At 37.8% G+C, this 12,476-nt stretch overlaps 1 protein-coding gene across 1 annotated transcript in view; it reads right to left on the bottom strand.

Annotated features, from left to right (window-relative positions):
• CFI (complement factor I) overlaps positions 1-12,476 on the bottom strand; it is a 28,503-nt gene that overhangs the window by 10,557 nt on the left and 5,470 nt on the right. Inside the window, exons 2-6 of the mRNA XM_011361442.2 lie at positions 9,669-9,948; positions 7,737-7,890; positions 4,729-4,910; positions 3,754-3,867; positions 3,491-3,601 (exon numbers count right to left, since the gene is read on the bottom strand). Coding sequence (XP_011359744.1) covers positions 3,491-3,601; positions 3,754-3,867; positions 4,729-4,910; positions 7,737-7,890; positions 9,669-9,948 — 841 coding nt within the window. The remainder of the gene's footprint in view (positions 1-3,490; positions 3,602-3,753; positions 3,868-4,728; positions 4,911-7,736; positions 7,891-9,668; positions 9,949-12,476) is intronic.

The following is a 12,476-nucleotide window of genomic DNA, read 5'->3' as shown; positions in this document are numbered from 1 at the left end:
TCTCACTTGCTCTTTCTTAGAGGGGGAAAAATTAGACTCATTACAGAAATAGAAGGGTAAACTGAAGTAACAATGACAGTTGACTAAATGGATTTTTGATATAGATTCAAGAAACTGTTAAGAAAAGTAAGCTTTATGTTGTAGTTATTCCCTTGGAGTAGGATTTTTGTTTTTGATGTTCTTTGACTTTAACCTTTAGGAGGAGAAGGAGGAGAGGGAGGGAGTGAAGAAGAAAGAGGAGTAGTAGGAGGAGAAGAAACCCAAAATATTATTATACTGAAGAAGTGAAATCAAACTGTAGAGCTTCAGAGAAAGACAAATACTATATGATCTTACTTATATGTAGAATCTTAAAAAATCAAAACTCCTAGACGCAGAAATCCAGTGTGGTTACCAGCAGCAGGGGATGAGGGAGAGGAATTGGGTAAAGGTGCCCAAAAGGTATGATAGGTATATCTATTTACAAGCAGTTATAAATAAGGACTGGGGATGTACTCTGTGGCATGGTGACTATAGTTAACACTTCTGTATGACTTATTTAAAACTTGCTAAGAAAGTAAATCCCCAAAGTTCTCATCACAAAGAAAAAAAAAATGTAACTATATGAGGTGATAGATGTTAATTGAACTTCTTGTAATCATTTCATAATATATGTGTTTCAGGTCATTATGCCGTACACCTTAAACTTATACAGTGCTGTGTATCAATTATATCTCAATAAAATAGGGGTGGGAGGAAACAGTTAAGCTTTGCTGACAAAAGCCATGACTTACTGTCTTCCTCCATAAAATATTTTTTGAAATTTCTTTCTCCCTTCTCTTTACAGAAGATTTAACTACATTTAATAAACATGAAAGGCTTTTTGCTCAACTGCTTATATACCCTTCAAAAGAAATAATATGATTTGAAATCCTAAAAAGTGTGTTTTTTAATTTAAGTAGTGATATCAATGGAAGATTAAACAAAATTTCAGTAAAGTCAAATACTTGTCATACCAAGTAATGACAAAATAGAATTAATTCATGTATAGATACATATCTTTATTTATTGCTTGTGTATGAGGTACTTTACCTAAGACATTTGGAATATAAAAATAGTGAGATAGATTCTGTTTTCAAGGTGTTTACTGTTGAGAAAGGAAGGTAAGACAAGGACAAAAAACTGCAATAAACAGTTTACAGTAATTCGGGGGTATCCTGGCATGGACTCTATCACTGCACGGGAGGCCGTTGTGTCACTTCCCAGCTTGTGTTCTGTGATATCATGTCAAGGGCTTGAAATTACCCATGGTGGGAGTATTTACACCACAGAATTAGCAAAGGCTACAAATCAGGGCTTCCTTCTCCCTCTCAAAGCCAACCATTAAACCTTTACCAGCTCACGGCTGGCTAAGCCCCACCCGCCAGGTACATATAAGTCTCTTCTAGCAGCTCTCCTCATCTTTGTTGAAAGTAGGTCCATCTTTTCAATTCTCAGGCCAAAACCCCTGGACTAATCTCTGACTGGTCATTTGTTCTCACACTCCCAGCCAATCTATCAGCAACTCTTTTCAGTTCTAGCTTCAAAATAGATCTAGAATCTGACTGCTTCTCGTCATTTCCATTCCTTCTCATTTATCGTAGTCACTATCATCTCTTCCCTAGGTTAGTGCAGTGGCTTCCTCACCGGTCTCCCTACCTCTCCTTTTACCCCTGTACAGACTGTTTCTCACCCAGCCGCCAAAGTAATCTTGATTTTAAATGTAAGTCAGGTCGTGCCGCTCCTCTGCTTAAAGTCCTAATTTCATTCACTAACAGGCCCTGATCCCCCCACTCTACCCACCCCTCCAGCCTCTCCTACTATTTGCCTTTAATCTCTCACTATCATCACCTGCAACACCCGCCGTAATAGCCTTCTTGCTGCCTATTCCTCAAACCTACTGGAATGTTCCTGTCTCAGGAACATTGCACTGGTTGTTGCCTCTGTTTAGAACACTCTTCCCCAGATCTCTGCATGGCTGGCTCCATCATTTTCTTCAGCTCTTTATGTAAAAGTAACCTCAATGAATGAGTCTTCCCAGGCCACCTAATGTAAAATTTTAGAACTTACCCTTGACGTTTTATATCCTCCTCCCTTGCTTTAGTTTTCTTCGTATTACTGATTCTTTTACTAGATATTTTGTTTATTTCTCCTGTTTATTGTCTGTCTCCCCCTCTGGAATGTAAGATCTATGCAGAGGCAGGGATTTTTGAAATGGTATTCACTATTGTAACCCTAGCACCTAGAACAGGGCCTGGTACACATCACATAGTAAGAACTTAGTCAATATTCATTAAGTAAATAAATTAATGTAACAACTTAGCTTTTTCTTCTAGAAACATCTATGGGAGCAAGAAGTCAGTCTATGTGGCACAGAGTAGGCACCTAGTAAATAGTATTCACATTGGAGTTTTTTCAATGAGCACCAAAAAGCAAAGACCGTCAGCTCATTGCTTTGAAACTTGGTCAGTAAAGGGAAAGAGTTAAACATGATTCTTCCTCTCTAAAATGAACTGCATTCTATGGAAACAAAATTGTTGATGAAGAAAAGTTATTTTTGTAGAAATTAATAAAACAGAAGGAATGTTGAATTAGAAACCACCATTTTACAGTCCCTCTTGACAAATTTGATCTAGGCAACAATCACATTAAGCACCATTAAGGTGAAAGGTTGTGGAATAAGTGTTTTAAAGGTGAGATCAATCTTAGCATCACTAGAAGTGGGACAACCAGACAAGACATTATATGTAATAGGAATTACACATCAAGAATTCTTGCCTAAAACATTGAACTTTGCATCTAATAAAGTCTCTATAAATTCAGAAGAAGGAACATCCTGTAGGCAGACAACCCTGTTTCTTTAAAAAATCGACAGCATGAAAAAAATTGAGAGTAGATGGGTGAGTAATTCTTAAGGAAAAAAAAGAGACTTTAAAAACTTAAAAACCAAACAGTGTTAAATTCTTTTGGATCCTGATTCAAACACATTAATTCTAGAAAGACATTTTTGAAACAGTTGTGAAAATTTGAACATGGACTGTTATTAAATAGTATTAGGGAATTATTATTATTTTTAGGTGTACTAATAAGAAGATGGTTGTACATATAAAATGTTATCATTAGAGATGTATACAGATGAAGGTATGTGATATCTGAAATTTCCTCCAAAATAAATAAGTTGAGCAAGACTGGCAAAATATTGATAATTGTTAAAGCTGGGAGATAGGTACATAGGGTTTCATTTTAATCGTCTATCTGATTTTGTTAGGTGGGAAATTTTCTAATACAAAGTTCTGAAATGACGAATAAAGATATGAAAGAAGGACATACCATAGTTCTTCAAATGCCTACTCAATAGCACTCTTACTGCTACGCCATCCTACAGTCACTCAAGATCACAATTTGCCTAAGAATAGTTTCAGAATTACTGGATTGAATAATGAGCAAAAGTAACCAAGGCACTTTAAATCACCTTCACAATCACTTTCATCTTCTCCGGTAATGCAGTCCACCTCACCATTGCATCTATACTTGTTTGGAATACAAACACCCGATTTACAAAGGAAACTGTCGCCTCGGCACCCTGTGCAAACATAAATAAATAGAAGAGGTTTTGTTCTTTTTTTCATTCTTGAAGTTGAATGAGATGGAATCTTAAATTCAATGACAAAGTCGTTTCTACGTTCTTAGTCACAAGAATGCCTTCAGAGGTGTAAAGGCCAGAGTTATCTCTACCTTTGCAGCACAGCTCATCACTTTGGTCTACGCAGTGATTGATCCCATCACAGGCTTTCTCTTGAGGAATGTATTTCCCATTCACACACTGAAAGGAGTCCTTTGTTGGAGAAACTGTAAAGTAAGAATTATCTTTGTGGAATTTATTTATAGAGTTGTGGGTGATATCTTAATCACATTTTTTGGAATAATGGGGACATTAAGATAAAGTCGGGCATCAAATAGAAATTGATATAAAATGTATTGGTAGCATCAACCTAGTATAAACTACTAATAAGGAAAATAAATGCCCAAACTGGCTTATGGAGGTCCTTTCATTATCTCTGAAAGTGTCTTCATTTGTGGAGGCCTGTACTTGCTGAGCTTGGAGGTGAGGGTTCAGGAATTAGAAGCCCTTGCTGACACTGGTAAACACTGGTACTTATCCGTTCTTTTCATGCTACTGCATTAATCCCACCCCCACCCCCACTTAGACTTACTTGGGCAGTGCCATTTATATTTTGATGGTACATTTTTTAGCACCATGAAAGGCGTTGGCCTTTAACAACATATACATGGCTAAAATATTCCAATGTCAGGATGAAGGATAAAAGTGACTGCCTGGAAGCTGAGACACGGATGTGACCACATAAATATTTTAAAGGAATATGTGTAGGCTGGATGTCTCAAAGGAGATACTGAGGTTTCTTCTGATGTTTGATTGACATATGTTCGCTAAATTTAATCCAGATGTTCAAGCAAGCGAAGGGGAGTCAAGCAATTTTGCTTCCCATATAGGAACCTGGATAGAAATACTATTTGAATGGCAAAAAGGCACAATAGGGGAAAAACACAATTTAGGCTCTAAGCCCCAAAATATGATTTTGCCTCTGTGACTGGCAACTGGGTATCTGTCATTTGTTTGTTTACTACAGACCTGGTATAAAATAAATAACCTCGAAGGAAGGGAAAATATCAGGCAAGTACTCTACCAACCTGCATTCTGGGTGTAACACACCACTCTAGCTAAACCCTGATAACTTTCAGTTCTTCTCTTAGTAAAAGTACATTCAGTCAAACTGGTCTCTGATCCTCGACAATGCACATGCAAACAATCAGTCTCATTCATATGGTGATCTTCAGGAAAGTGAAACTCTCCTTGAGTATCAAGAGCACCTCTGCCAATAAAATAAATGAAACATTAGGGTAGAATAATTAGTACTTTGCATTTATAACCTTACTATAGATGTAAAGGAATACAGCTAATTTCCTCTTATTAGATAGGGCAAAATGCTTAAATAAATTCTCTGAGCCTCAGTAACTTCACCTGTAAAAGGAAATATAACTATCTCACCAAGTTTTCTAAAGATTAACTATAACAATCAGTTTAAACTGTCTAGCCGAAGTTCTATATGAGGCAAGCACTCAGCAAATGCTGGTTTCCTTTCCTCTCTTTCTTAAGGAGGATTGCTTCTTTTTCCTCGCTCCTGATGTTTCCTTCCAACTTGAGATGTGTCAGCCTCTCTCCATCTCCTCTTTTCTCCACGAAAGGGAATGGACTAATTTGATCAGGGAATTTTGGAAATATACATCAGGCAAGGTCAACCCAGTTTTCCCATCTTTTGAGGGAGGGACACCTCTCCACCTGCCCCATGCTGTAAGGCTTACCACGTTGGCCCTATTGTTGCCTAGGATTTGGGAGGTTAAGTTGGTTTAATTCTAGCAGGTCCATTTTGCTTCTACACTAAGCTACATCCTCAGTTCATCCCTGCCAGTATTACATGATATTTTGCTATCCACGAACCATTGCTTAGACTTCTCAATTCATTCAAAATTTGTGTGGGCAACAGGTTACCTCAAAGACCCAATATCCTGGAGTTATTGTGAATTACTCTTTCAGGACATTAAATTGTCCCTTGCTTCTCTTTAGAAGCAAATGAGAAAAACGGGTTAAAAATAAAAAGTTGAGCAAAGATACATCAGGGAAATATAAACAAAAATAAAGCAGTAATAGCAATATTAATATCAGATAAATTAGAATGAAAGGCAAAAAGAGAACAATTAAAGAGAACAAGAAGGATATTTTTAAATGATTTCAGATCATAATGAGGACATAGTAGTCATGAAACCCTGCCAAACAGCACCAACATATGAGAGCGAATGAGAGCATTTGGGGCAATCTGACAGATGAATAATCTGAAAAACTTCTCAACCTAAAACTACCTAAAATTCCTAGATAAACTATAACAAATGCCCACAATGAACTCTTAAAGAAGTTGGGGAATTATTCACTGGCTCAAATCAGAGAATTCTGTCCATGAGCCTATGCAAAATATGATAAGAACAAAATACTGAGAGATTAAAAACTGAGATAGTTTGCCATTAGGTTGAATCATAGATTGTAGGTCACATTGTGTTGAAAATCATAAATACTCTGTGGCTCTATTTAATGATGAGACTCTCATTAATGAACTACTAGCAAATATAATTTAAGAAGAAAAAAATCGAATCCAGAATTATGGAGTGAGATGCAAGAAATAGCAAAATCCAAGAAGTTGGTAAAAACCAAGCAACTCTGAGTAAGCATTAACTGAACAACAGTAATAATAATTGCTTATAATATAATATCAATGAATTTCAAGGACATATTAAAATAAGGTAGAACTAAATACTGGAAACTTAAATAGGGTCATGATATTCTTTGTATTATTCCTGAAGAGGGTGAGGACTTGCTAAGTCAAGGATTCATGGTATAAATGTGAAGATAACCACTAAAGGAATTGAAATAGAATATGTAATTTCGAAACCACATAAAGGAGGAAAATGGGGAAGATCAAAACAACAATGACAACAGCACAACAACAACAACTTTATTAACCTAATAGAAGTTAGAAAAGGAAGAAACATGAGCATAGAAAAAGCAGGGTAAATAATAAGCTCAAAGTAAGATAGGAAAAATAATTCAGCAATGAAAATAATCGCAATCATGTAAGTGGACTATGCTCGTCAGACAGTGATTGTCATGTTGGATTTTTTAAAATCTAGATATATGCTGTTTATAAAGGACACACTTAAAAGATAAAGACACAGAAAGCTTGTAAGTAAATAAATGGGAAAAGATTTGAACAAGGCAGTTAATCAGCTTGCTTATTCTAATGAATATCTATTATATAGAACCCTGCACATTAAGCATTTAAAATATACTCAGTATGAAGCAAGTCTCAACAGATTTAAACAATTGTCATATAGAGACATTCTCTGACTATATACAATTAAATAGAAAATCAATAACAAAAAGTTAATCAAAAGCAAACATATTCATTAGGAAGGAAAAAAATTTCTAAATTATAAAGAAGAAATTATATTGAAAATTAGACGTATTTTGCACACAACAATAAATAAAATACCACTTATAGAGGCTTATGGCATGCAGATGAAGCACTAGCTAGGGGGAAATTTGTACCTTAAATGTTTACATTAGAAAAAAAAAATTGAAACTTGATGAGTTAAGCATTTAACTCAAGGAATTAGAAGAAATACAACAGAGAAAAGGAGGGAGAGCCGAAGATAATAGCATAAGTTAATGAAGTTGAAAATAAATAAGAGACAATTTACAAATATAAAAATCAAAAGCACTAATTCGATAGACAAATCTATGTAAAGCTGATCAGAAAAAAAGAAAGAAGGCATAAATAAATAATACTAGGTATGAAAAAGTAGACATAATTATAGATGAGTAGAAACAGACAGTAATGAACATATTTCCAGCTCTGAATCAGCAAAGAATTCGTATCTACGCATTTTAACACTCAGTTGCCCGCTGCCCAGCACTGTGCTAGCGCTAGTCAAACAAGAGCACATTTAATCCTCATAACAATGTTATGAGACAAGATTCTCAGGTTGCATATGAGGAAATCAAGGCACGGAAAGATTAGGTAGTCAAAAAACAAATAGTCGGAACAATAAAATCGACCTTAGGAAAATCCCCTGGTACAGGCACTCACTGTTGAAATCCAAGGTCAAGGCAGGCCACGTTGGCCTGCGTCATGCTCCAGTTGTTATCACATATGAACATTTTCTTATCTTGGTCTGCAAGTTTTACTTCAACAATTCCCTCTGATTCGTTATTTCCATACTTCAAGGAAACATAAAATTGACCTAAAATAAAGCCAAAAGAATGAGCAATAATTAGGCATTCTCTTCTCTTGATTAAAAGCCTTTAAAATAATAAAATAGATAATTTTATTTAAAAAAAATTTTTTCCCCTCTTTAATTAGCCCCCCTTCTTACCCACTGCCCGCCCCTTTCACCCCTGACCTATGGATGTTGCTGTCTCCCTTTTTTTTAGAACTGGATCTTTGAAGGCGGGACGAGATATCTCTCCTCTGAGGGGCTCGAAGCGCGTGCCCTGAGCCTGGCCTGTCGTGAACCCAGGACCTTTTGTGTGTAAAGCAGACGTGCTAACCACTACACTATGGAGCCAACTCTGAAATAGACAATCTTAAATTAACTTTGAACTCCATGAAGATTTTAACAAGTAATGATAAGTGATTACTTTATTATTTATTATGTGTCAGTATGTATACTATCCAGATATATAGATTATCAAAAAATCTTTACATCAACACCATGAAGATTAAGCTGTTATCCCTATTTTTACACATGAGGAACCCAAATTCCTCCATGTTTATACATGAGGTTAAGTTACTCGCTCAAGTGATGAAGCCAGGGACCTGAATCTGCTATACCGATCGCACTCCAAAGTCCATGCCCTTAAAAGTGAGTAAGCCAAACAAATAATGAAAATGTGAGAAAGATTTGTGTATTTTCATATATTTAAGGTCCTCGATGCCTCAAGAGAACAAAAGTCTAACATTGACAAAATAACCTCCACTATTGCTTTCCTCCTCTCCAGCAGGCGACAGATATGGGCTTCAAGAGGGAGCTTTCTTTCTGTTTTTCCACAGTACCTCAACGTCTTAACTCAGCGCCACAAAAATATTTAGGTTACTGTGAGCTAGTGTATATCACAGTGTCTTAAAAAAGAATGTTTTAAGTATTCCTCTGTAAATTCATCGAGTGCCTCTGATAACCGATATCAGAAGACAAGCCTGAGATTTGCTGTCATAGCTAAAATTTCACAAGTACTTTCTTTGTGCCCAAACAGATATCATTTTATTTAGTTTCCATCAGAATCTTCTGAGTTAGGAATTACTATGATTCACATCTTACAAATGTGGAAACTGGACTTTAGAAAGTTCGCATAGCTCGTCAGTAACCAAGATGGGACTTGGAAGGAGCTTGCGGGCTTGCAATTAAATTTGACTGACAGTGAAATCCCTAATCTAAACCACTCCACTAAAACACACATTAGCATCCCAGCCTCTTCACTACATTAGGCTTACAAATGGAGTGTAGACAACCTCTCTGATCCAATGCACCAAGTTTGGTAGGTTGGAGTATGTCCTAGGTCAACAGTAGCCTGAGCTTCCCTTGGATCAGGGTCAGTGGGATCAGGGCTAGGGAGAAAGGTAGGGGCTGGTAGGATGAATGCTAGAATAAATTATTGGGGCTGAAGGTCCAGAGAGGGGCTCCATGTCAGAACCAATTTCATATAAAGACTTTTTTGCTAGATTCTAAACCAACTCAATGACTCTTTAGCTAAGTATAAGTGAGGGTGGGGACAAATCTGAAAGGCTGGGTGGCAAAGCATGGCATGGACACTGAAGGGAGGACTGGCCTCGGGCTCTGGATCCAAGGTCTGGCTACAGTCTGGTGAACCCTGATTTCTCTAGTTATCACCCCAGTTACTACTGAGAGTCTAGAGAAGAATTTCGATTCGTCATCGTAACATTTCATAGGAAAAGTATTTTCTAATAGAAAGTACGGTAGACAATTTCCTTCTTATGTCATAGAATAAACAAGGATTTTTCTACCTGAAGGTGTACATGCTCCAATATTTAAAAACTTTGCCTTTGGTTGAATACATTCCAAACTCTTTTGCTGACAGTAAGTCGGGTAGCTTTTCCCGTTGGTTGAACACACTGTTGTCCCATTCTTTGGGCACTGATAAGGGAGTTTACAAATGCATTTTCCTTCGATGCATTTCTGCCATGGCTGGCAGAAGACTTTATGGCAGGAGAGATGTGTGAATTTTTCGGTTAAGCACTGTTTCTCCACCAGATCCTCATGAGATGTGTCTGATGTTGACGTGACCTATGAAACACAAAATAAACATTAACTTAGCAACAAAGTAAAATCTTCTTTTTTAAGATGAATAGGTGAAGGAGAGGAACAAATCAGGCTCACCTACCCCCCCAGTACAGATGAGGGGGAAGTGATCTGCTTATTTTTAGAATTAGATAAACCTGGCTTCTAGTCCCAGCTTGAGCATTTACAGTTACATGGTCTTGGGCAAGTTACTTACCCTCATGATGTTTGTTTCTTTACCTGTAAAGTGGGGATAATATATTCTGTTTTGCAAAGTTATTGCAAAGATTAGAAGCATATAATGCTTGGCAGGTACTGGGTATGAAATCAATGGCAGCTATTACTATCCTGAAGCCAGCCAAAAATTCTTCCTTTGAAGAAATCAATCAGTCATGTTAAGGAGAAAAAAACTGGGTGCCAAATATAGTCTTGTGGAATGAACCGATGCTTGAAATTGATTAATTCTATTAGTAAATGTAAAACTATTTGTTAAACTCCTATTGTGTGCAAAGTCCTGCTAAGATGAATATGACATGGGCTCTGTCTTCTAAGGGCGCCAAGACAGAAATGCACATGATAACTGGGGTACCAGGAAGACTGTGGTTAATGATATAACAGTGGTACAAATATGACACAGTGCTCTTGGAGAGCCAGAATGGAAGAGGGTAAGTATTTCAAGGGTGATTTAAAAATGCCTCGTGGAGGTGGTAGCATTTGAGCAAGGGGTGGAAGGACAGATGTGAGCAGAGGGCTGGTGCTAGTAAAACCCAGGAGGGATGGTGCAGACTGCATTCAGGGAGTCATGAGTGGTCCCAGCTGACTGGCATGCAGGGAGTACGTGTGCTTCAGATGGGATTGTCTTTGGTCAGGAAACTAGGCAGGAAGAGGCAGCAGAAGTGAAGTGTGAGAATGATGTGGAAAGACAATTACGCAAGCAAAAGCAACAGGAATGGACAATTTATTCCATGTAGGGGTTGAGGGTGGGTCTTAGGTTTTGAGGTTAAGTGATAGTAAGGATATATAATGCCATTAATCAAAATAGATAGTAAGTTGGAGTAGAGCATTATGAATTTCGTTTGAGACCTGCTGAGTCTGAGGTCCCTGAAGGACAGGCACTTGGAGATATTATGTAGGGTGTTATGTAGGAAAGGGAAATGTGTGTATGTGAAGCTTGGAAGACAGATCATTAACTCATTTATCAATTAATGCAATGAACAAATTAGTAAGCACTAGTCTGTGCCAGGGAGCGACTTCAGGCTAGGACCAGAGGAGTAAAAGTCCCTGTCCTAATGAGCACACCGACCTGAAGGGAGACAGGCAAGTCTGACTGATGATTCTCTGGTAAGCCTGGGCCAGCGTGCCATGAGGACAGTGTTCTATGCCTCTGGCTGACTAGGAGACTTGGGAACATTTCCAGGAAAAGCTGATGTCTGGACTGAACTCTGAGGGCACTGAGGAGGCAGCAGGCAGATGAGTGGTAGGTAGGCACTCCAGGCAGGGCTGTGAGAAAGAGAATAGCTTGCTTGAGGTTGGATGATAGAGTGAGATGGTAGTGAGGCAGATAAGGGAGCAGGTCCTGAGGGAGCCACTGAGGGACTTGAAGCATGGAAGTAAATTTGAATTGAGGAAGATCTTTCTGGAGATCGAATCAGAGAGGAAGGAGGCCAATTAGACTTGCAAAGATCCAGAGAAATACAGTGAGGTCTGGGAACAGGCTAATTTGGTCATAAGTTGGTTGTGGAAAGCCAGCTCTCTCTTTCTCTCTCCCTCCCCCCGCCCCCTCTGGTGAATGGGCATTCTGTTCTCTAGTTTCCTCATCTCCCAGCAATGATAGGCCCCCCTGTCTTCTCATTTCCTCCAGCTGCGGTAACAGCAAGCTAGGGAAGAAACAAATCAAGCAATCTTTAAATGCCGTTATGAAGACAAATAAAAACCAGTCAATTTAAAGCCATGCAAAAATTTGCAAAAGGGGTGAATGTCATTCTATCCAATGTGCTTTTCAAAAAACTTTATTAAATAGCCATAGAAATAAGAAAATTGGACACATTGGTCATTCGCCACACTGGCTTTTGACACACTGATTTAGAATGAAATCTACCAGTTACATACTTTTCATGGTTTCATATACCACTTACTGGAGTTGAAATTTTTTATAATTACTTCGCTCCTATATCTTCCACTGACAAGACTGTAAATACCCTGACAGCAGAGACCGTCACCCTTTTACATATCACCCTTCTATTGAAAGAGCGTTATTTCAATTAGGCGCAAGGAGAAAACGACTTGATTCTTTCCCTTTTTTATCCCTTAAATCTTTTCTGAGAAATATGAGCAAGTGTCATAACTTTTCAGTCACTCTTAGATTAGAGGAAAAACAAAAAATTAAAAGACTTTTAGTTTCTAGGACAGTCTCATAATAATTGCAATGTCCAGCTCTGGGCAATCATTGAAACTTTAACCTTCATTTTAGTTGAAAGCTTCTCCTTTTTCCAGCTCAAACTCATTTCAGGGGCATGGTGGGATGCATGGTGGAA

Source organism: Pteropus vampyrus, unplaced genomic scaffold, assembly GCF_000151845.1.
Source record: "Pteropus vampyrus isolate Shadow unplaced genomic scaffold, Pvam_2.0 Scaffold67, whole genome shotgun sequence".
Classification (NCBI taxonomy): domain Eukaryota; kingdom Metazoa; phylum Chordata; class Mammalia; order Chiroptera; family Pteropodidae; genus Pteropus; species Pteropus vampyrus.
The sequence above is the reverse complement of the archived record's forward strand: the minus strand, read 5'-3'. Positions and strand labels throughout refer to the sequence as shown.